General features: G+C 41.7%; 1 protein-coding gene across 2 annotated transcripts in view; it reads right to left on the bottom strand.

Annotated features, from left to right (window-relative positions):
• SLC2A13 (solute carrier family 2 member 13) overlaps window positions 1-26,120 on the bottom strand; it is a 103,644-nt gene that overhangs the window by 9,643 nt on the left and 67,881 nt on the right. For both annotated transcript variants that reach the window (XM_083399733.1, XM_083399732.1), the window contains exons 7-8: window positions 14,943-15,068; window positions 1,374-1,495 (exon numbers count right to left, since the gene is read on the bottom strand). In XM_083399733.1, coding sequence (XP_083255859.1) covers window positions 1,374-1,495; window positions 14,943-15,068 — 248 coding nt within the window. The remainder of the gene's footprint in view (window positions 1-1,373; window positions 1,496-14,942; window positions 15,069-26,120) is intronic.

The following is a 26,120-nucleotide window of genomic DNA, read 5'->3' as shown; positions in this document are numbered from 1 at the left end:
AAATGTTGGAACTTTAATATTTTACTTCAGTAGAAAGCCGCTATATGAGGAAAAATTAAGTTACTCAGAGATCTAAATCTTATATTGGGGGGCGGGGATATTATTCAGTACACACTAGTGTCTGTTGGGAGTGACAGAAGGAAATGGAGATTGAGGAATACTGTACCTAACTGTGGATCTAATGAAGGGATACTTTTGGGAAGAGGTAGGCGGAAGTCAACCTATTTTTATAGATGCGTAGATGGAGGTATTTCAACCATTATTGTATGTATTCCTATGGCTTAGAAAGATGACTCTTTATTGTACATATTTCTGTAGTTCAGAAAATTGTCGTATGAATAGAATTATTTAAGTACAGTGGTACCTTGGTTTAAGAATAGCTTAGTTTATGAACAACTTGGATTAAGAACACTTCAAACCCAGAAGTAGGTGTTTTGGTTTGTGAACTTTGCCTTGTAAGCAGAACATGTTTCGCTTCCTGTTGAGTGTGTTCCATTTGTAAATTGAGTCCCCCACTGCTATGGGAAAGCACGCCTTGGTTTAAGAACACTTTGGTTTAAGAACGGAATTCCGGAACGGATTAAGTTCGTAAACCAAGGTACCACTGTAGTTAAATGCTTGCTCCTACAATGCTAAAAGGACTAACTCTTCAACACACTGACACTCGGCACATGGAGCTGATAGTTTTAGCAAGATGAATATACGAAGGATATTGAAACTGACAAGGGCACCATGAAAAGCAAAGAGATACATGGGCTTTTGGGGAATCATTTTAAGTAAAGGAATGAGGTATGGAATGTGTTAACAATATGCAGAAATGGCAGGAGAATGTAGCCTTAATCCCCCTCCTTTGATTTTTCATTGCTATTTAAAATCAAGGAAGTGAACAGCAACATTAAGGGAACTGGAAAAGGGGGAGAAATTCCTGTAACACTGGGGGGGGGGGATATGAGAAATTAAAAAGGTATAGTAAAACAAAGGCCGAGTGGCAAGATAATATTAATCATTATTGCAAAGGTCAATCTGTTGAGTTGTTACATTCCAGGAGAGTTCTTGATCCAATATGAGCCTGAGGCTCTCACACGGACGTCTTTCTGGGGGGGGGGGGGAGTAATGAGTGAGTGAACTGGATTATACTAGTTATTGAAAGCAATATCTCCCTGCCCACTCTTCTCAGAGAACAGAGGTTTTCAATCCGGTGGCCAAGGAGACAGTGTGTTCAAATAAAGGCACTCATCATTTTCTCCTCAAAGTGAGGCAGGCACACAAATATGTCTAAGACTTTTATCAGTCCTAGAATTTTTCCTGGAATAAAGCAGCTCCACAGGTCCAATTTATTTCACATGAAAACTAAGCACGCCAAATCTGTTTACCTGGTGCAAAGAAAACCAGGTATAAAATAAGTCCCACGAGGGCTGTCCAAGAGTATGGTGTAGGGCAGAAGTTATATGCCCAATATGTCTCTTCAGTTTTGAGTCTGGTCTCATTTGAACATCTGCAAGAGAGCCAGAATATAAAACAAAGGTTTAAAGATAAAACCAACAGCTATAAGCAAAGAGCAAAACAAAGGCTTAAGGACAAAGCGAGCGCCTACAAGAAAAGAATAAGAATCATTAAGTTATAGCAGGCAGACTCGGACTAAAGAAACATCGTACCTACTGGCTAAAAGCAGATCTCTGCATGCAGGCAAAGTCTCTAGAAGATGACCGTTCCATAATACCGCAGGCAGCTTATTCCATTGCTGAATTATTCTTATAGACAGAAACTTGACAAAAATTAATGCCCTGTGTATTTCAGAAGTGTTGCTTATTTTCCTGTCTCAGGGGATAAGGTGGACAAATATTGCTGCTCTTCTGATCTCCAGAGGGGTAGCTGTGTCAATCTCCCACAGCACCCCCTCTCAAAACCCCCCCATCCATAACAAAATAATGCCATCCAAGTCTTGTGGTACCTAAAAGGCTATTAAATAATTTTATTCATTTATTTTACTTAGGAACAGTTGCTCATGAATCATCCCGAAGCCAATACAATAAAAACATAGCCATAAGAATATACAGAAAACCAGTTTCGGAACAGACAGATACAGAACAGGGTGGGGTAAATATCTCCACTTAAAAGGCTTGTCTTCAACAGTTGCTGAAAAGAAAACAGAGATGATATTTGTGTGATATGTTACAGGAGAGAGTTTTCAAGGGTAGGCGCCGTCACATTAAAGGCACGATTCCTATACCATACGGAAGGAACCTCCTGATGAGATGGTATCTGCAGGAGGGCCTCTCAGGTATACAAAAGATGAGGTATTTTAGATATCCTTGTCCCAAGTTGTATAGGGAAGTTTTTAATGTGTGACATTTTAGTGTATTTTTTGACTTTGCTGGAAGCCGCCCAGAGTGGCTGGGGAAACCCAGCCAGATGGGCTGGGTACAAATAATATATTATTATTATTATTATTATTATTATTATTATTATTATTATTATTATCACCAGCATCTTGAACTGAGCTCAGTAACGAACTGGTGGCATTGAGCAGTCAAGCCCACTTGCCCACAAAAGCTTGTTAGATGCCTCAAGACTCTTGTTGTTTTGCTGCTCTTCTGAGATTCTTTTAAAGCTCAGAACTGCCTAGAACCTTTTCTGCAGGCGAAACACACACACACAGTGTTCCTTTAGGACCCTGGAGTAAGATTCTGCACACAGTTGTGGAAGTGTTTCCCCACGCTACAGAAGGCATAAGTGCCCAGAAGGCGGAATGCCATGATCATCAAGCTTCTCACATGGGGAAAGAATAACAACATTTCTGAAGCACGTAAAAACCAGAATGCTGTAGAATGTAAAAAATTAACTGAATTCTGACTGCAAGCGTGCAGTCAAAATAAATAGTTCGCATTTCCTTTGTTCAGAGACTACCAACAGCAGCAGATGCCAGCTGGTAAGTACTTACCTAGGTAGTTCTACTTCACGCATGGCTGTTCTTATTTCTCTATACAACTGCATATGCAGATCCATTATCACATGGAGGAGGGGGGGAGTGAGAACTGGGATTGGGAAATGGTTTCTCCTAGAAGCTCAAGCCAGTTCTTTGATTTGGGGAACCTGTCTATGATCAGATTTGAAAGCCACAGGGAGAGAGCAAGCTTTGAATGCAAGCAGATGTCCAATACAAATCCTAAAGTGCTCCCCTTCACAGTCTAGTCCCCCCCCTTCAGTTTGGCTTTAATTTTTGACTGCTTTGTCTGTCTTTTCATACCATTAGCCACCTTGAACTTGAAAATCTTTATATCTGGCAGTCCCTTATAGAAAATAAATAAATCATCTCTCATGTAGGCTTAAACACATATTGTAAAGATCGTATCAGCTGCAACCACAATCTCTTCTTCCTCATTTCATCTGCTTGTTTCGTATGAAGTGTGATGGCTGACTCCAGTAACCATGAGAGCCTTTGTGATAAGCCTTACACGGTAAAATAGTTATATATTCGCCCATTATTGCTAGTAATTAAGGGTAGAGGAGGCAATTTTTGTCTTTGCATTGAAGAGCAGCACTACGCACATCCGCTGTGGGTTTCTCCCCTACTAAACAAGTGGATTCAACACATCTACTTCTTTCTCTGACCCACCTTGTATGGCCAGATTCTTGCATTTACGTCAGTTTAAATTACGGACAATAGGATAACAGCTTCACATCCCATCAGCTCCTTTTAGTATTGCCGTTAGTATTTTTTGAGCAGGTGCACAGTGATGAATAGTGGCTGATTATCCATGTTTGAAGTGTCTTGAAGCAAACAATGCTGTAATTGGCTTAGTAGATTCCTTTCAGGCAGCACTGCAGCTGCCCACTAAAGTGAAGTCCAATGTTTTCTTAGGAACGCAGTAAATAAAGATGCTAGTCAGTTTGTCATCTTGTATCCCTGTTAGGCGGTGTGAAGCCGTCTGCTCAGTAGCTTACATTTGTAATTATCAAAACGCCCATCCTTGTAACTGGCAGAATATGCAAAGAAAGAGCACAGGCACATCTTCAGGTCTCATAAGGCAGGGGTTGGCAAGGTTTACCTCGCCTGGGCTGGTTCACTCCAGCAGGCATCCCTCCATGGGCTGGATCGCGCATGTGCGGCCGTGATTTCCGGCGTCTGTACAGATGCAATTTCCAGCACCGTGGAAGTGAGTCCCCGCGCTGTGTTGGTTTAGAGCAGCGCACGGGGACTTGCCAAGCAGGCAGCTCCTTTGGGGGCCGGTTAAACGACCCCCGTGGGCCACTTGTGGGCCATGGGCCTTAGGCTGCCTACCCCTGTCATAAGGGATGCAGTGCATCTCTATATGCTCTGCACTTGGGAGCCACACTACATTTTCTTTGAAAGCTCTACTGCAGGAACAAGGCTGGAGAGCAGTCTTCTGCCTTTAACACAATAGAGATCCTAGGAACCGGGAGAATCCGCAGGGTTTGCCCGTGTCCCAGACGGCAAGTCAAGAATCAAGCCTCTCCTGTCTACGTAGCCTCACCTGGGGACCTGATTCTTGGATATGTTAAAGGATGGTAAAACTCTACCAATTGGTTTCCGTATACACAGGCATGAAGACTTATAACCCTGGGCAGAAATAACTTCCATCTTCACATGTATAGCACTCAGGATGTTCTCCATTTACATCTTCATCTGAAGATAGCAGGCGTCTTCCTGTGGACAACTTGTGGGCTTACAACTTCTATGAGCCCCAGTCAGCATGGTCAATGGTTAGTGATTATGCCAGCTGTAGGCAAATAATGTCCGGGAGGGCCAAAAAATTCTCCTGCCCTGACTTAGGAGAAGTGCAGGTAAAGTGAGGATTTCTAGCTGAGCTGGAGGGCAGGAGTGAATGTGAAGATGAGAGACCTATTCACTCAACCGGAGCACTTTAAAATACTGCATGGAAGGCAGCAGGAAATGAAGCTGCTTACTCATTCCTCCCAACCTTGCTGGAAACACCAAAAATCTTCTTTCCTTCGTCACTCCATTAATGGCTACAGTGCCCTGAAACACAAACTAGGATGACAAACGAGACACAAATCTGAGAGATTCACGATAGGCTCTCGTGCCTCTAATTTCTTTTAAAAGCAAATAACTGAACATGCTATTTATAGTGTTAGGAAACCTGAGCCTTCACTCTCTCAATGTGCATGAGGTAGTATTTCTGGAAAGAAGGGTGAATGGGCAAAGATGCTCAGTTATTCTACCAGATAGGAAGAAAAATAGGGCAGATAAATGGAATTACAACTTCTCACCTCATTTACGGATTCCTTTCACCAGCCTCAGATACTTGTGCATATTGCAGGTGATTTAGGCCAAAATAAATTAGATGGTGGTGATCTGCTGATACTAGTGATTATTTCCTATTTTTCTAAATAAAAAAACTGTCATGGGAGCCGCCACATGATCGCCCAACAAACAGCAACTCCAGGGTGAGTGGATGACTTTTGAAATATGGCACAGGAGAAATGGTTAACCCCCTGCCACATGGCATGTGGCCCTGTACCTTATTATATGAGGCAAAGATGGATACCCTGTTGGATCAATGCATCAACCTCTGATGGATTATTTAGATGATGTCACACTGCGTATGTCCAGTCCTTGCATAGTCAAAGCAATCTCAGCCTTTTGCTGCTTCTTGAGACCTTCAGCATTCCACCGAGTTTGGCTCTTACTTCCGTTCTTCCAGCTGAGTCAGGCTGATGGGATTCAAAGCCTTTCCTTCAGCAACTGAAACACCATGGCAGCACAGGGCCAAAGGTGCTATCTTCTCTTAGCTCAAACTGGAGCCAGGTGTTCCCTGGATGATACGTTTTCCAATTGCTTTGTTGACTTTGGCTCCACCAACTCCCCACTTTCCTTGTCACACAGGATCAGAAAGCCAAGATGCCTGGCAGCTTGTTTTCCCAACTGTCACATTTAATTAGCCTCTCCAATTCCCATAGCTTCTTTAGCCATTCCCAGAGCTTGTTGCTTCTGAGCATGCTCATTAGCGTTGGCAAGTTGAGAGCTCCAGGAATTCTTCTCCATCTGCCTCAGACCTATTTTTTCAGCAAACCCCTGGAGAGGTATAAACAGAATGCCAGCCGGTTTTAAATCAGCTTTGTTGCTATTGCAAAAGCAAGCAGGAATTCCAAGGAGCCCAAGGGATGCATTATTAAAGGGCTAGTGCAGTCACTTTCCAGAATAGCAGTTCAAAGTAATCATGGGGAGGTGGAGGAGAGAGGCAGACACTCTTCAACTTGCTCTTCACTGACAGGGAACATGGCATACCCACAAAATGTTTTCTAAATATGAGGTATAGGAGCAGGCTTGGCATGGACAGAAAGCAGCATATATTTCTGATGTGTACAGAATCAAATCATTTTAAGCTGGAAGGAGCATCTAGTTGAACCTGCTGCGATGCAGGAATACTGCCCACAGCTATCCCTGGGTGGGCTTGAAACACCAACCTTCTGGTTAACAACCAGCCAAAATGACACTGTATTCTGCTCTGGTCAGACCTCACCTGGAGTACTGTGTCCAGTTCTGGGCACCACAGTTCAAGAAGGACACTGACAAACTGGAACGTGTCCAGAGGAGGGCAACCAAAATGGTCAAAGGCCTGGAAACGATGCCTTATGAGGAACGGCTAAGGGAGCTGGGCATGTTTAGCCTGGAGAAGAGGAGGTTAAGGGGTGATATGATAGCCATGTTCAAATATATAAAAGGATGTCACATAGAGGAGGGAGAAAGGTTGTTTTCTGCTGTTCCAGAGAAGCGGACACGGAGCAATGGATCCAAACTACAAGAAAGAAGATTCCACCTAAACATTAGGAAGAACTTCCTGACAGTAAGAGCTGTTCGACAGTGGAATTTGCTGCCAAGGAGTGTGGTGGAGTCTCCTTCTTTGGAGGTCTTTAAGCAGAGGCTTGACAACCATATGTCAGGAGTGCTCTGATGGTGTTTCCTGCTTGGCAGGGGGTTGGACTCGATGGCCCTTGTGGTCTATTCCAATTCTATGCTTCTATGACCCTTTGCACCACCTGAGATGCCAGGTACTAGTTCAAGTTCATGTTCAGTATAGACAGAGCTCTAAACTTGTAACTATAGCCAAAGTCTAGTGAATATGCGCCTTCTGGGACAGTATCTTCAACACAGAACACAGGAAAAGATCCAGGCCACTGATGAAGGTTGAAGCTGAAATGATACATTACACATGTGTTCCACAGGAAATCAAGTCACATCAATGGTCTGCCTGGGACTTTTTGTATGCAAAACAGTTGCTCTACCACTGTGTAACAGCCTTTCCCATTATTCTTGCCACCAATATTCTTGTTTTTCAAATTTAAGACCTGGCCTTACCAAGCTGCTTTAAGCGGAGGAAGTATGGTTTGGGAGATGCTGCTCAGACCTTTTTCACATGGTCATTTATTTCCAGCTCAGAATCACTATGCCTTTGGGAACTAGGGGACAGGGGGAATAGCTGTGGTCCCTGTCTCTTCACCCATCACCTGCCCTATATAAAAAGCAGTTTTGGAAGGAGTATTTTGAGCATTAAGCAGCCATTAGCCAGGAACACTTCCTCCACTAGGTCACAGCCTGATCAAGGTGATTTGGATGGAGACAACAGTGAATTTTGTGAAAAGTGTATTCTGAGCATAAGATCACCACATGCAAACAAACAGAGGGCACACTCACAACTCTGCTGCTATGGAAGTACCGTAAAAGTATGGTTATTTTGGCCTCTTTGCTTAGATGCCCTAACCTGATACTGCATGAGTTGCCACAACATCATGAGTTTTACTTAGTTTTTGCGTATGTCAATTATTTAGACACTCTTTCAACAATTAACTCAGATTAATGGAAATGCAAACATAAAAGGAGAAAAATTATGGCAAAATAATTTGCAGAAATATTATCTGAGTCAGGGCTAAAGAGTTGTAAACAAGAACATGCCATGATTTATGTGGACTATAAAATAATAAGACTAGATAACATTTTCCTCAAAATTACTGAGAAAGTGGAAGCATAGCAGGCTTGTAGTTAAAACAGATTTATGCATATTGATCATCTTGTACTTTCCACAGACATCATGCAAAGGGTGTGTGTGTATGTGTAACTTCCACAATAAATTAAGAAGTATAGCACAATATATATTCTTTATACTTCAGAATATCTCCAGTGATGTTTAACTGTTCCATCCCCAGCTGTGCTCCTAATGAATAAGAAAAGCCTTATGAAGAAAACCCCCCATTGGCGCCAATTAGAGTCACTCTCTTTTCTTAAGGGGTTGTGGGTGATTTTTGTCAAAAATATAGCTAAACTTTTGCCCCTTATATCCCAATGACAACTGGAGCCCAATGACAACTGGTATTCTCTGCAACTAGTATTCATTAAAAAGAAAATCCCCTGATGTGGTCGCTAAGCACACAACTAAAGTAACATCTAACTTGATCCTAAGCAGGACCATGGGAGCATTATAAAATTATTAGTACACAGAGTAGCTACAGACACATTCTACTCTGTTTTGTACAGCACAGAACTCTGGGCCGCCTAACAGAATTGGCTGAGGACAGATGAGATTCAGGAGAGACAAAAGAAAGTAATTCCTTACAGCACATATGAAATCCCCCACCAAACAGTGTGGCGACAACCATTAATTTAGACTGCTTTTGGCTAAGCACAAACTACTTTGCAGAGATCTGCAAAAGTAGTCGCCTTTCCCCTTTTGAATCCCTCCCCCATGTTCACCAATTTATTGGGTGTCATTACTATTCTTTGGGACGCGGGTGGCGCTTTGGGTTAAACCACAGAGCCTAGAGCTTGTCGATCAGAAGGACGGCAGTTCGAATCCCCGCGACAGGGTGAGCTCCCGTTGCTCAGTCCCAGCTCCTGCCAACCTAGCAGTTCGAAAGCACGTCAAAATGCAAGTAGATAAATAGGTACCGCTCTGGTGGGAAGGTAAACAGCGTTTCCATGCACTGCTCTGGTTCGCTAGAAGCAGCTTAGTCATGCTGGCCACATGACCCAGAAGCTGCACGCCGGCTCCCTCGGCCAATAAAGCGAGATGAGCGCAGCAAACCCAGAGTCGGTCACGATTGGACCTAATGGTCAGGGGTCCCTTTACCTTTACCTTACTATTCTTGCTTTTAAGAACCAAGGGCAGGATGCTCATGCTGTCCTTAGCTTTCAATACAGTCAAACCTTGGTTGTTGAATGTAATCCATTCTGGAAGACCGTTCGAGAACCGAGACGTAGCTTCCGATTGGTTGCAAGAGCTTCTTGCACTCAAGCAGAAGCCGTGTCGGATGTTCAGGTTCCGAAAAAAGTTTGAAAACCGGAGCGTTTACTTCTGGGTTTTCGGCGTACGGGAGCCGAAATGTTCGGCAACGGAGCTGTTTGAGAACCGAAGTTTGACGGTAGTGTATGCATTCCTAAATAGCTAGTGCAAGTCCATGTGTCTAGTACAATAGAGACAAACTCTTTCCAGGGTCAGATGTCAATCATTTGGTAACAACAGAAGGAGAGGGCTACTGTCCTTGTGTCCTGTTTGTGGGTTTCCCATAGGCATCTGGCAACTATGGGAGCAGGATGTTGGACTAGATAGGAAGGCCTCTTCGTATCTTCTCTTGTGACTTATCCAGGAAGAAGCAGCAACAAGTGCCAGAGCAACAGCAGATTAAAAATATGGCACTGAGCGTTATTAAAAGGAGGAATATTGCTATCATGTTTTTTGAAGTTTTCTCCTCACAGCACTTTTAAGCCCACAAAATTAAAAGAGAGGAATATTTAGGGCATAGTCCTTATCTGCTTTTAAAATAGATTAAAATTGTGAGGGATAATTATGTCAACACCCTGCCTCTGATTACCAGCTGTCCACTTCTCGAAACAATGACAACTAGATGGATCTTAGTCTGACTCAGAATGGCAATACTTAGATTCTCAACTATATGAACAGGAAGTCTGAGAACATGGGTGTTGTTTCTGTGTGTGAACCAAAGTCACTGAGACTTAATTGTACAGTGGTACCTCGCAAGACGAATGCCTTGGAAGACGAAAAACTCGCAAGACAATAGAGTTTTTGGTTTTCTGAGTTGCTTCGCAAGACGGATTTCCCTATGGGCTTGCCTTTTTTTTTAAACCATCAATGCATTCCTATGGGAAACCGTCAATACACAGTGGTGCTTCGCAAGACGAAAAAACTCGCAGAACGAAAAAACTCGCAGAACGAATTAATTTCGTCTTGCGAGGCACCACTGTACAAGTATTCAGCTTACACATTATGCTGCTCGTGTATATTTCGTCAAGGGCTCTATTCTTTCATTATGAACAGGAACTCGTTTTTAATTTTAGCAGCTCTAGAAAGTGGCCCGTAAGCTATTAAATGCACATAAGTAACCAGCTGCAAAAGGAAAATACATTGTTACTTTTGTGTAAGAACCCAAAGGCACACCTAATCCTGTTCACAGTGGCCAACCTACTTCCCACAGGCTTTACTGTGACAGATGAACAGAGCCAAACTATAGCTAATGGTTTACTGTGAGCACACAGATGGCTCTTGCTTCACTGCTCCCCCAGCAGCAGCAAAAATCACAATCCCTGGCTTAGTATTACATCCAAACCGGGATCATGGTTTGCCGTGTTCCAAAAAACCCAACCATGTTCAGACAAGGTTTGCTCTTGACTAACCGAGTATGGTTGGTTTGTAGAGAAACAAGGTTAGATGCAGAGATTGTTGTTTGCTCTAGGGGTAGGGGAACATACACAGAATTCTATGGTTTACCATGATGTGCAACTGGGCCACTGGAATCCTGAATTTCAGTAATCTTGAATTTCACCACTAAATGTGCGCTGTCTGTCCTCAGCACAGCACAGGGAAAAGCACAGCTGCATGAACAGGGAAGACTGTTTGCTTAACTCTCTCCAGCTTTCATACAATTTATTATGACACTAAGCAAGTGACTAGGCAACTGAACTGCAGTTGAGGGCACAATGGTGTCATTTTAATCAGTTTCGCCCAAACAAGGCATTTGCTACTGTATACAAACCAGAAAGTTCGTCTAGAGCTGAAACACCAGGAGCTATGCTCTGCAGACTTCAGAATTTTTATCACCAATCATCCTGACACCAATGCAGAAAATGCTCATGAACATCTAACACCCCAGAATGTCACAGTGTGGCCAAAGACACTAAGCGAGGTGGACATTAAATATATTGTCTGCATTCTGAACACATCCACCCTCCTGTTCTTATAAAGGTTTGTAACTCCTGTACTTTTCGATTGAGAAAGGTACCCTTGAACACATTGCAACCACCCAGCGAGATACTTAGCAAACTGGTTCTTATGCAGATCAAAATCAGGGAATAGAAAACAAGCTATTCAGTAGTGAATAACACCTCCCAAGAATACTGCAATGATTAATTAGGTTGCCAAGAAGCTTTTCACATTCGCCCAGGTTTAATGAGACTTAAAGCTAAAGTGTTTCTAATGTCCTGACGTAAGCTTGTTCTCCAATGCCATTAATTTCAAACATGACTTTGATTTTAGTCCTTACAGAGTAAACCAAGTTGGGTTTTCTTTTCAATTTGTTTTCTTCTTCTTCTTCTTCTTCTTCTTCTTCTTCTTCTTCTTCTTCTTCTTCTTCTTCCAATGTGATATTCCCTTTTCCTTATGTTACAAGGCTTGCACTTCATTGGATTGCAAGAAAGCAACTTTTGAATGCAAGCAACAGTATTTAGTTGGTCTTTTATGCTCTCACCATTGTGAAAGGTCTTCTTAACAGAAAGAAGTGAACAGCGCATAGCCTTGCTTTAATGTCCTATTATTCTAAACGCTATTTCAGTCATTAGCCATCATTAAGTACAATTATAACAGCTGTAATCAACAGCACAAGAATAGAAGAGCACAGAGACATGTTTGTCAGAAGAACAATGATTACATTAATCACACTTGACGTTGATTTTTGTCTTGAAATATTTCAACTGTTTTAGAGTTGGAAGGTGAATTGTGAAGCTTCCAGATGACAGAACTAGGTTCTTCCCACATGAATGAACTAACAGCATGATTGTGTTCTATTCCTGAATGATACTTTCAAAAGGTAGTGCAATTCATTGGTGCAGCTTTGAGTACTAAATATAAATTTCATGCGTTCTTATAGCACATTATACAAATACCATTTGCTAACCTGACTGACCTATACATTATTAAACTAGCCAGCCTTAACATATTTCACAACTGCATTGAAGTTATGTTACCAATACAATTAGTAGATCTTAAAAAATTACCCGTTCATTAAAGTCGATTATTTAATCTATCTCAGGAAAATTAGACTTATGAAAATGACCAAAAATATCTCAACTTATTAGAATGGTTACAATTCTTCAATATCTGTGCCTTTTGAGGGAGGGGGGGGGGAAGGAGTGGAAGACTAAAGAGAATACTGTCCTGAGTTGGGGTGGGGGGTTAGGTTGTTATGATGCCTAAGCCCTTTCTAATGCCTGGATCCAGCAAGGGTTAAAACCTAATGGAGGATCCCATTGGCTGTATTGGTCACTAGTATAAGAAAAGAAGTTGCACTGTGCCAGAGAGCAAATGGGTGGGCCCTTTCCCTCACTTGGCTGGTAGTGAAAAAGACAAAAGTGTGGTGTGTGTTTGAGCTGGACTGGAAGCAGGCTGCAGGCAGAAGCCTGAGAGTGAGAGCCATGCTTGATTTCTGCTTGAATCAAAGACTGTGGCTATGGGAGAAGCAAGCCCCTTCTGCAGTGTTAATGTTGTGAGCTCCTCCATCATAGGGCTCAGGTTGCACTTATGTGTAAATAAACCATATATCATTAAGACACCACAGTCTCCGCTGTCCCTCATGCCAAGGAAACCGAACCCTGGGTAAATAAGCGCCTGGAAACCCTGGAATCTTGAACCGCTCAGAGACTGGGATGGCATGCAACAATACATATTGAGAGGGGCCATATTCTTAAATCCCCCTAAAACTGAGAGGTATTGTACACTGCTGCAATTGATGTAAGACTGAACTTCTACTGGCACCAAATTAGGAACTTTTATAAACACTGATGTGGACATATTTTAAAAAAGCACTAATGGTGTGAAAAGAGTGTGACACTCATTAACAAACAGCCCATTACTTCTGACAACTGTGACTAGATTTGTATGAACCCAAGTGATAATTCCACCTTCTCAAGCACAGTTTAAGTCAGTCATTCTGACAGCTATGCAGTTTGACGCACCGCATGAAAATACTAAAAAGCAGTGAAATTTCAGCAGTTCAATGGGACACGGATGTCACAAAATAGTATGTAATCTTTCACATTGTTATGAGTTGGTATTTGCTTTTCAAGAGGTATCTGAATGAAAAGCAGTGTGTGTGTGTGTGTGTGTGTGTTTTATAACTATAAATCAGAAGTTTTGGGTTGGTGGGACATATTCAAGAAGCATGAAGGGATATGGCACATTAGAAGGTAGCATCAGAGATGGCTACTTTGTGAATGCACACACTGGCTGCCTTTTGGCTCACTGAAATTCAGTGAGTAGCATGTTCTTGAATTCACCACTATCTATTTCCTTTGGCCTTTTTCCCTACTATCACTTTCTATGCCCCTCTACCTGGGAATAAAAAATGGGAATAAAATGGCTCACAAACAACAGTCTGTACAACAGAAAACTCTTTAAAAGTATTTTGTTCAGTTTATGCGACAGAAGGAAATGGGCTCGCCTCTTAACTTCTGCAAAAGAGCATTTGAGGGTGTTCAGAATTTGCAAGGATTACTTGTTGACAGGAAGTCACCAATTACAAACCCAGTTAACCATACTGGAATCAAATAGGATACTTCCTTTATATAGTTTCCAAATTCAGAATGAGTTTCTAGAGTTAGAAACTGGATTTAAGGACAGAGATTGTTTAAATTCCTTGCCAGCCACCTCCATATTAACTGGAAGTGGGGTAGCCAATAACACAACATGTTTTAGAAAATTTTACCAGACACAGAAATATATTCTGGTAGATGCCAGCCAAAGTAGTGAAATACTTCAGCCTGAATTATGGTTCAGTTAAACTTTTCTCAAAGTATCATTACTGTCACTTCTTTGTCAAACAATAATGGGCTTCTGAGTAACTAAAGCGATTGATTAGTACAGGTATTCTGTTGCCATAGGAGCTAATGGCTGGGCATCCTTCTAGATGGGGGCATGTCTTTCTTTTCCCTCTTCTGGCTGGATGTGATGTCATGGAAATGTCATGGAGTGCAAGTGACCAAAAGGGCCTGGAAACCTAGAAACTGGGCTCGACAGATGCAGAGGCTTGGCTTGATCTCTAGGAGAAAATAAAGCTATGGGTTTGGTACCCCCACCCCAAAAAACACCAAATAGGAGAACGCAATCTGTTTGAGTGATACAGCTGTGAGCCTTCCATCTAATGCTAAGCCTGAACATATGCGTAAAATAAACCTTTGACCACAGAAAACCCTACCAGTCTCCAGAAACCAAAAACCAAGGTAATTGCTGGAACCCCTGAAAGCTGCTCAGAGATCAGGGTGCATGGTGCATTATTTACTGTTGCAACATTGTGTCATCTTTAATTATCTTTGCTTCCTGCCACCTCATCAATTTGATGTGCACTAAGTCCCTCCACTGCCAGAGTCAGCATTGGGTCTTGGCACAAGGGTTATTAAGGTTTGTTTTTGTCTTTGCCATTGATGTTCAAAAAGAAAGTGTGATGTGACCTTTAAGTCAGCACTCACAAATGATTCCATCCTACAGCGTTTTTATTTTCTGAGAAAGGGGGGAAATGGAAGCAAAATGAGAGGGTTTTTGACAAGAGGAAACCTCTGGTGCACATTATTATTATAATGACAAAATACCAGTTTGAGGACAAGTGTAACAGTGGCACTTCTTATAAAAGGATATTAAGGTCCTTTTAATATGAAATTAAGCAACACAAAAGCAACGTACCTGCCCCAGGCTGCTTCCATTGTAGACTTCCGATCGACAGGGACACAGGAGGACTCCACAACACTTGACTTGTTTAGTTTGTAGCAAAAGCCACAAATTGGATCCAGCATGCACCCATTACAGTAACTGAAAGAAATGAAAAATCACAAGAATAAGCCCAACCTTTTCACAGCAAAACATCAATTAGCCAATGGAAGCAATCAGACTGGCTCATAGGGCAAGTTTGTACTTTGGATATCAAGAACTTTTGGTAACTCTTGCTAACATTAAAACTGATAAAGTTTTGCTGCACAGAGAACATCTGCACAATTGCTGAAAATAAAAGGTAAATAAGCTGAACATACAGAATAAAATCCCGTCAAAATTAAGTAGTACAGATTTCCCCATGGTTTTAATTACATAATTAAGCATGCTGAAAGCTTCCCTTTGAAATAGAAGCAGACGGATAGGAGAAACATCAGCTGGATCATGAATATTGTTGCTAAATTCTGATGAAGCTGGACTAGCAATATAAATCATGCTAATGATCTAAGTTTAATGGTTTGTCTCCAACTTGTGTTTTGCTTGGAAAGTGTACATCAGCACACTGCTTGTTCACGTTAATAGTTCATTTTTAACTATGGTTTAAACTAGGGGTGGTGAACCTCTGGAATTTTGAGTGAACCACAACCATCTTTCCTGTGCCTGATATCATATGACATCAAGCAATTGACAGATGGGTGGCCCCATACAGCTGTTAGAAAGCAATCTGAGGAGGGCTGGCCACTTCTGGATCTGGAGAGACAGAAAAGCCCAGTTTGATGGATAAGTCATCATTGGACAGCAGTGAAATTTTCCTCTCAATAAGTAGACAGATAAGAAAAATATCCCTACAATTACCAATTGCAGACAGGAAGGAATTAAGACACGATTGCACTGGAAATTAAGTTTTAGCAATGATAATTAAGGCAGGGTTGATCATCAGTCAAAATAGCATATATTTTGTGTGTTTGTGCGCATCTCTACGCACTTACACATTCTTATATACATCCCTAACTTTGGATGAACAATAAAACCAAACACACATCTTACACCAAACAGCAACAAAATTTACTAGTTTTTACTACTAGTAGTTCAAAGCTACTAATCAATTGAGTATGCGATTCCGAGCACAATTCAAAGTGTTGGTGCTGACCTTTAAAGCCCTAAACGGCCTCGGTCCAGTATACCTGAAGGAGCGTCTCCACCCCCATCGCTCTACCCGGACACTGAGGTCCAGCACCGAGGGCCTTCTGGCGGTTCCCTCACTGCGAGAAGCCAAGTTACAGGGAACCAGGCAGAGGGCCTTCTCGGTAGTGGCGCCCTCCCTGTGGAACGCCCTCCCACCAGATGTCAAAGAGAACAACAACTACCAGACTTTTAGAAGACATCTGAAGGCAGCCCTGTTTAGGGAAGCTTTTAATGTTTGATGTATCACAGTATTTTAATATTCTTTTGGAAGCCACCCAGAGTGGCTGGGGAAACCCAGCCAGATGGGCAGGGTATAAATAATAAATAATAATTCTTCTTCTTCTTCTTCTTCTTCTTCTTCTTCTTCTTCTTCTTCTTCCTACTTTCCAGAAAGGGATAGATTCCAAGTACTGTTAGCAATTGTGACTTTTCCGTCCCTATTTATATGAGGGTTTGAGTCTGTAAAAAGGTGAGGGCTGTTCTTTGCAAGTGCGTGTAATATGAAGTCATCCAGTATCAGTGATGGAAATGACGTTACCACCCCATGGAGACCAGCTCCTTTTCTTTCACCTTGTTTTTGGTTATTATCCATAAATTACATGCAAGATTAATAGCTGAGCCAGATAAAAAAAAATAAGCAGATTAATATTTAAACGGACCTCATCCCTTGAAATAAACTGCACAACTGACTATAAGCCACTAAAAAGGAACAGTTTAATATTATAATTTTAAAGTATATCTTTTAAAACCAAAGGCAATGGTGGCATTATACTCCACTATAAAGTGCCAGGAGCTCATTCTACACTTGAGTAGGACCCTGGTAGAGACACACACCCGACTGGCATGTTCCCTCCCTCCTGGTCGATCGTTCGGGAGTTTCAAAAGCTTTCTTCTGACCGAACATCACAGCGACTGATGCCAACAGACATCGGCACACTTAGGGATCCGCAGAGTCTTTGCAGCTTGCATAACAGACCTCAGCAACTCAGCGTTTTGGCTAATCTACTTTATTTACATATAAACACACACGGAACACTGCAACATGGCTCCCTCTCTAGCATCAGACAGCAAACAGAAAAAGAACAAAGGACAATTGTCCCACTTCACAGAACACAGTAACGCAAACATCCTGTCTCTGTCACTTCCCACTTTGTGGAGTCAAAACATACACCGTCATGTGATAGACAACAATCCTATGACTGCAATCATGGAGCAGGAATTCTAACATAAAGGACATATGAGGTATTGCTGGTATGTCCAGTTATTGTTACCTGAGACTTTCTTAGGAACTCAAATGTGAAATTGTTCATCTTTTGACAAAGATGTGTAACGTCTTACATATTTCTGTACTGGATAATTAGAAGGTAGCCAATGTAAAATCAAGACAGGAAATTATAGGCCTGTTGGTCTAATGTCTATCCATGGTAAATTGGTAGAAAGCATTATTAAGCATATTGAAGAACAAAGTACAGAGCCAATGGGAAGCGCTTCCTCAATGGGGAATCTGCCTCATCAAACTTTTAGAACAATCCCTATCTAACAGGACCAGTGGTCAGGGATGATGGGAATTGTAGTCCCCAAAAACTGGAGGGCCGGAGTTTGCCTATGCCTGTTTTAGAGGTTCATGTCAACAAACACATTAAGACACTGAATACTTGGACTTCCAAAAGGCTTTTGACAAAACCCATCACCAAAAGCTCTTAGGAGTCACTGAATATGAAGACTGGTTCTCTAATGGATTGTAAGTGTTTAAAGAGCAGGAGGTTGAAAGGTAAGAATCAACAGACTATTACAGTGGAAAGAGGTAAATATTCAGGTTCCACAAGGATCTGTATTGGCAGGGATGATATTTATTTTAGAAATATCTGAAGCTTGAGGTGAGCAGGTAAGCACCCATATTTGTGTATGAGACAAACATGATTCAGGGTGGTAAAAAACTCCAAAGGAACCTTTGGATAACTCCAAAGGAACCTTTCCAAATTGGGAAAGCACAACAAAAGAGTAAAATATATGCAGGTATAAAATGATAAGCTCTGAAACTAGGATATTTTACCCTATTGGTACATATGCAAGCTGACAGTAACCAGTCAGGAAAAGGAGCATGGAATCACTGTGAATAACTCAATGAAAAATGTCAACTCATTATGTTTAATCAGTGAACATGGCAAATTTCCATGCTGGGAATTATTATGAGAAGGACTGAATGATCATAAAAATAAAAATGGACAATGTAATAATGTTCTTATGTAAATACATGATCTAGCCTCATATTGAATATTGTGTTAGGTAATACTGGAGAACCAAACACTGCAGAAAAAGGCAGGCAAAATTATCTAGGGGGTTGGGAGCACTTTCTATATGAGAAAAGGTTAAAAGGTTTGAAGCTTTTTACGTTAGAAAAAAAGACAAGAACCCAACAGAGAGGACGATAAGAGGTTTAATTATGTATGGTGTGGGGAGGGAAAGAATCTGTCCTCTTGTTCAATGACTGCAACTATTTCCTGAGTAAATGGTGGGGAGGGGTCTTGCCTTTAGGCTCTCTTGTGAGCTTCTGTTGGCCACTTTAAACTGGATCCTAGGCTAGACAGGCCCTTTGTCTGATTAAGGAGATGTATTATTTTGTTCTTCTAAGGAGACCACGTAAAAATTGGGTAGTTTTATCGTGGCAAGTAGGAATCACAGCACTGAATTTATAGGGACCTATGAACAGGATGTGGGTGGCGCTGTGGTCTAAACCACAGAGCCTAGGGCTTGCCAATCAGAAGGTCGGCAGTTCAAATCCCCACAACAGGGTGAGCTCCCGTTGCTTGGTCCCTGCTCCTGCCAACCTAGCAGTTCGAAAGCACGCAGTGCAAGTAGATAAATAGCTACCGTTCTGGTGGGAAGGTAAATGGCGTTTCCGTGCGCTGCTCTGGTTTCGTCAGAAGCGGCTTAGTCATGCTGGCCACATGTTCCGGAAGCTGTATGCTGGCTTCCTCGGCCAGTAAAGCAAGATGAGTGCCGCAACCCCAGAGTCGTCCACAACTGGACCTAACGGTCAGGGGTCCCTTTACCTTTACCTTATGAACAGGCCTTAGTTCAGGTGATGCTAAATACACAATCCTTTATCACAAAACTGGTCCTCTCAAAGAGTGTTTCCACATTGGGCACACACACTATAGAACAACCACACTTTTGTTCACTTACGAGACACTTGCCTGTTCAGTTTCTGCTCCCCTCCTCCCTAAGCTCAGGAAATCCAACTGTTTATAACTCAGTGCCGTAAATGCACATTTCCCCAGCTCGACACTGCTATTCTGCTCAGGTATGGCCTGTGTGCCTTGCTGCAGCCATTTCCTTCTCAATAGTCCTCCCATCCTGAACTGAAGTGGAGGCCAGCATGATCAAGAATGCAGTAGCAGGGAGAGGCCATTTATACTAAGGTTACCAGATGTACCCGTTTCCCGGGGACAGTCCCCGGATTTACAAATCAGTCCCCATACAAAAGCCATTGAAGTTGAAAAGTGTTCCCAGAATCATTGAAAAAAAATCTGGTAACCTTAATTTATACACAACGGTCTTAAGGAAAATCTTCCCTTCCCCATGACTGGATACTGCTAGAACTACTCTGAAATGTTATGAACTGACCTAAAGTAGCTGCCTCTCATTATATATAAAGCAAACAGCCAACTGCTTAGTAAAATAACCAGTCACTACCTATTATTATACCATTTCATTTTATTTTAGTCAGCAGACTAACTCAGCATCAACCAAAAGCACAACGTTTAATTTAACTGTTTCTACACAATATTGCAACCGGCAAAAATAATTTACCTTACACCTAGTTGCTCATGTAGACAGAGTTGCATAAAAAGAAACACAACAAAAAATTCATCCTACTTCCAGGAGTATGAATCAACCTGTCAAAGGAAAAGCTTTCAAAATACTTAAAAACCTCAATACAACTTATAATTAAGTTTCAAGAAGAGCAGAAGTGCTTCAGATCCAGAACATCTTGTATTCCTTGGTGTACGGAGTATTTATGGAAGTTTCGTTTCTCTTGACAAACGAGAGAGGGATTTCCTTCCAAAAGGCGAAGATACAAGTAGCAGGTCCACAGCTTTAAAGCTGTCACACATTTCAATAAATGAGGATTCTCACCCAGCAACACACAGCAGGGAAGGAAGAGGAAAATATATTCCAACTATCGAGGTAATGTGCAGGAGATCGGACGTGTTGCCCAGTCAGCCACTTCCTGCAGCGACACAGACAGTGTGCTATATTGCAAAGCACCCATTTTTGCTGGTGCCAGAGACAGGCCCCATAGCTAATTTTCTGTACCCCAATGCAGCACAATTAGATCTGTCAAAATGGGAATAAAATACATATTTCTATTCGCCTAGGGCTTGCCGATCAGAAGGTCGGCGGTTCGAATCCCCGCGACGGGGTGAGCTCCCATTGCTCAGTCCCTGCTCCTGCCAACCTAGCAGTTCGAAAGCACGCAGTGCAAGTAGATAAATAGGTACCGTTACGGCAGGAAGGTAAACAGTGTTTCCATGCGCTGCTCTGGTTCGCCAGAAGCAGCTTAGTCATGCTGGCCACATGACCCGGAAGCTGTACGCCGGCTCCCTCGGCCAATAAAGCGAGATGAGCGCCGCAACCCCAGAGTCGGCCACGACTGGACCTAATGGTCAGGGGTCCCTTTACCTTTACCTTTACTGTACTTCAGAGACAGGCTAGAACTGTGCACCATATAGCCTTGAAGCCTGGGGCATGAGTGGAGCCACTGCAGGTGCAGATCTAGTTGATATCAACAAACCTTCAAACAACTGCTACTCTACCTGCCCTATTTAGCAACAATACGCCTGTCCCCTGGTACAAAAAGAAAACGTTAGATTGGTCTGATTCATTCAACCCACCTTTATAGATTAGTTAAACAAGTGATATTTACATCAAATGTTATTTTTAACATTGATACTTTTAGTACCCTTAGATGGGAGCCAAACACACTTTTGTATAATTTAGATTTTGATAATATGTCTATGACCATGGAGGGTTTTTTTTAGACATGCCTTTAAAAAAAAGCAATTGTTGGTATTTGATGTGGTTCTATTAGATATTGCTAAAATTCTCTTGCTTAATCAAGATTGTTGCAGAAGTGTGTTTTGGGTATATGGTTTATCAACCTTTCATTAAGTTGGATATATCATGGAATGGAGCTATTTTTCTTTGGTAACTAATAACTGGGTATAAACACGCCTTTCTTTGAACATCTTCTGCCACCCTCTCATTTTATATCATCTTTTGCTTGCTGCCCAATTGTATCCTTGCTGTTTCAGGTAATTAAGGGTTTCTCAGCAATCCATCAACCAATATTTTAGATTTGTAAAGTATAAAGTTCTGTATGCTATTAATCTCAGGTATCTTCTGGAATGCTTGATTAAGTTCTATTAAGTAAACAAAATATATTTAAATGCCTGGAGACTCTTCCTTAAACACTAAATATTCTGTGTGCTTATACGAGGGTATGGGTAATAATCCCCCGACAGGCTGTTGTTATGGAGGAAAGCAAGGTGAAAAATCGAACTGTCAGTCTGCTACATAGAAATCAGGCTTAGATTTGTCCTCTACAGAGAGGGAAATTGTCACAGCTGTAGCTCACATTCTTTCGCTGTTAGAACTAGTACTGAAATGCTGCACAGTCGATCTATTCCAGGGCTATTTCCCATGTACCTAGTTGCAAACTGCATTACAAGACTGAAAGTGGCCTTTGGAAAATGTACTTTTTAAAAATTACATTTATATCCTGCCTTTTTCCCCATCATGGAACCCAAGGTAGCATCCACGTGGTTCCCAGGTGACCATACTGAGACCTGCTCAGCTTCTGCAAGGTGGTAGCTTCATATGCCTTCCTATCATAACCTGGAACCAATATCACAAGGTCTTTTACCTTCTGAGTCCAGCAAAACCACTGCTGAGGGTGCTGCCTGCAGAAACAACACCCCACTCCAAATGCCAAGGAAGAAAAAGGGGCCTGAGGTAATTAAAAAGACAAACCAGCACACAATTTGGAGCCCACAGAGCCCAGCCTGAAAAAGAAAGTGATCCCCTTTGCATAAAAATCTCCTTACTCCTTATATTAGGGTTTGATATCAGGTTTAGCCAAGTGTCTAAATAAGATGGGTATCATGTCCATGTCAAATACTGCTCATACATTACATATAAGGTGTGCAGCCTAGGAGTCATTTTGGACTCACAGCTGTCCATGGAGGCACAGGTCAAATCCGTGTCCAGGGCAGCTGTCTACCAGCTCCATCTGGTACACAGGCTGAGACCCTATCTGCCTGCGGACTGCCTCGCCAGAGTCGTGCATGCTCTGGTTATCTCCTGCTTGGACTACTACAATGCGCTTTGAAGGTGACCCGGAAACTACAACTAATCCAGAACGCGGCAGCCAGACTGGTGACTGGGAGCGGCCGCCGAGACCATATAACACGGGTCTTGAAAGACCTACATTGGCTCCCAGTACGTTTCCGAGCACAATTCAAAGTGTTGATGCTGACCTTTAAAGCCCTAAATGGCCTCAGTCCAGTATATCTGAAGGAGTGTCTCCACCCCCATCATTCTACCTGGACACTGAGGTCCAGCACCGAGGGCCTTCTGGCGGTTGCTCACTGCGAGAAGCCAAGTTACAGGGAACCAGGCAGAGGGCCTTCTCGGTAGTGGCGCCCTCCCTGTGGAACGCCCTCCCACCAGATGTCAAAGAGAACAACAACTACCAGACTTTTAGAAGACATCTGAAGGCAGCCCTGTTTAGGGAAGCTTTTAATGTTTGATGTATTACAGTATTTTAATATTTTTCTGGAAGCCGCCCAGAGTGGCTGGGGAAGCCCAGCCAGATGGGCGGGGTATAAATAAATTATTTTTATTATTATTATTATTATTATTATTATTATTATTATCACCACCTTGTGTTAATAATAGGTTGCTGTATTGCATTTTTATTATATAATACAAGGGGGAAGTAGAACAAAATGTTGCTGGGTAGGGTGCTCCTTTTCAGTGTTCAAGTTACAATACCCTGATATAAAGCTCTTCCAGGGACAGGGAAACTGCGGCCATCAAGCTCTTATTAGACTACAAGTTCCATCATCCTTGACCACTGGCCCTGTTGGGAGTTGTAATCCAGCAGCATCTGCAGAGCCATGGGTTTCCCATCCCTGCTCTGCTCCGTTCCCCATTCCAACTTCCACATCCGACTTCCATAAGGCAAGTAGAAATGTTAACACAGAAATCACCGTAGTGCTACATTGAATTCCTTCCCTAGTTTGAAAGTATAATTGTTCACTTTCGCTGCTCCTAGATTTCTGATTTGCTTTGTTCTTAAGTGTTAGTTGTATTTTATTGCTTTCGGAGATTGCTTTTTATCTGTCGTGTTTTATATGGCAATTTATTTCATTTATGAATAGCTTCTCATGAGGCATCCCAGAGCAATTTGTAATGTAAGGACATAAAAAAACAGAACAGTTGGATATATTAAAAAGTTGTAGAAAACTGAATATAAAAATAATTTTATAAAACAATTATAAATATAAAAGCAGTTTAAAACAATAGCACATAAAGTCAATGTCATTCAAAGACAGATATCAACAGGGATAAAGATTTATTATTATTATATTGTTTTGATAGTGAATTATACTGTTCTGGGTATTTTAATGGAACAACATACATATAGTATTGAAACTGGAATCTTATTACTTGTATGTGGTGGGTTTAAATATAAAATGCATCAGAATTTAAAGATATATGGGAGGAAATCATTTCCCATTGAATTGCAAGATTCCCGATGTTGCAATTCATTCTTTCGCAAGGGAAGCCCTATAATTTCTCATACAAACCTTTCCCTTGGTAGGGCTGCCAGCGCTTTAAATTTTTCAATATTTTCCTTATGTTTGTTCTATTATGTCAAGATTACATAAAATAATATACATACCAGATGTGTGATTTAACACTAACTTTTGAGGAAAGTGTTACTATCACTGCTTAGTGTTCTCGGATCTAAAATACAGTGGTACCTCGGGTTAAGTACTTAATTCGTTCCGGAGGTCCGTTCTTAACCTGAAACTCTTCTTAACCTGAAGCACCACTTTAGCTAATGGGGCCTCCTGCTGCTGCCACGCTGCCGGAGCACAATTTCTGTTCTTATCCTGAAGCAAAGTTTTTAACCTGAAGCACTATTTCTGTGTTACTGGAGTCTGCAACTTGAAGCGTATGTAACCTGAAGCATATGTAACCCGAGGTACCACTGTATCTCAAGGTCAGTGTTTTCCCCCTTATACTATTTATTTTAAACCTTTTGTTTTCCAATGCACATTGGTGATATCAAGCATACCTCATCTAATACTCTAACACTCTCTGTGTCAGGCTGCCTTTGAAAAGTGCTGAGAAACTTCAACCGGCTGCAGCCAGATTGTTGAGTGGGGCTGGCTATATGGAGCCGAACAACTCCTGACTCTTCCAGCCACAATTCAAAGTGCTGGTTATATGGCTTAGGTCCAAATTATCCGAAAGTCTTTTTTCTCTCATACAAACCCTGCTTGGGTTTTGAGATCTTTGTGAGAGGCCCACCACCACAGGCATGCTTGGTAGGGACGCCTACTAATTATTATTATTTAATCCCCCCCCCCCCCCCCGTTTTCACCTGTTCTTATTTTATTTGTAAGCCACCTTAAGTCTGTGTCAGAAAAGGAGGGGAATAAACCAACAAACCAAACAACCAACCACCATCATCCATTAGCTTCCTGCCTAACCTGTGACAGCTAACCTATCAAAAATTAAGAGTGTGGCATTGCAAAATGTCAACATTCTATTACATACTAAAAAAAATACTCCTTTCTTCATGTTGAGACTGACCTAAAAATAAAATTAATTTCATATTTCATATTTTATTACTAACATGACAGATGTCTGGACTCTTTGTGTTGAGAGATGCTACCCTCCAGGGTTTTAAATTAAATTAGGAGATTTAATAGAGAGAGGAACATGCTAAAGAAAGGTTAAATGATAGTACCCGGGAACAGCTTTTATTGCTTAGCCAATTTCAGGATTTATTATAAGGTCATTCTTCAGCTCTACAGCATGAGCTTTCCAATAGAATTTTAATTACATTTTGATTAGAGCAGTGGAAAATGGTTGGAACAGGCACATGTGCTTCATTCTGGGATTCGGTTCTTCGGAGCTTTTCATGGAAACCACCAGAACCTCTATTTTTCAGCTACATGGGGCTTGTATTTTATATTGTAACAAAACATAGAAGTGTTTTAAAGGGCACTAACTGGAGTAAAGTGTGGCTTTTAAAATCCCAGGGCACTTAAATGCTGGTACAGATTAGACCATGGATGAGCAGACCAATGGAATACAGACCAGTTTTTAATGGAGCATCTGCTGGTTGCTACGTTAAAGAATATAAGAAAATCCCTGCTCAGTCAAGTCAAGTCTTCATTTGGTCCAACGTCCTATTTGCAGAATTGCCAATCAGATGCGTACAGGAAATCCAATAGGGCAATGGTACACTCCATACCTGTAAATTTCAGCAACGTATTCAGAGGCATACTGCCTCCATCTGTAGACACAGGACACAACTATTGCGGCTAGTAGCCCTATCGACCTAATCAAAACCAACCAAGCTGGTAGCCATCACTAAATTTTGCAGCAGCAAACAATGTGCTGTTTCGACACACCGTGCATCTATTATACCAAAACTTTCATTTCAGTCAGCAGTGAAGATTGGCATGACTAATTTTGCAAAGTTAATTCAGTGAAGATGACTCATTCATTGGTGATCTCCATAAATTGTGTGTGCTGGGGCAACAGATTGTCATCTTTGCCTCACATGAACTCTACACACAACTGGCTCTAGAAGACTTTTGTCTGGAGGAAAACGCATGTAGGAATGCAGCCCCATTTTAATGTCTGGATCAAAGTTACACA

This window comes from Podarcis tiliguerta (genome assembly GCF_965153285.1).
Source record: "Podarcis tiliguerta genome assembly, chromosome: 10".
NCBI lineage: Eukaryota > Metazoa > Chordata > Lepidosauria > Squamata > Lacertidae > Podarcis > Podarcis tiliguerta.
The sequence above is the reverse complement of the archived record's forward strand: the minus strand, read 5'-3'. Positions and strand labels throughout refer to the sequence as shown.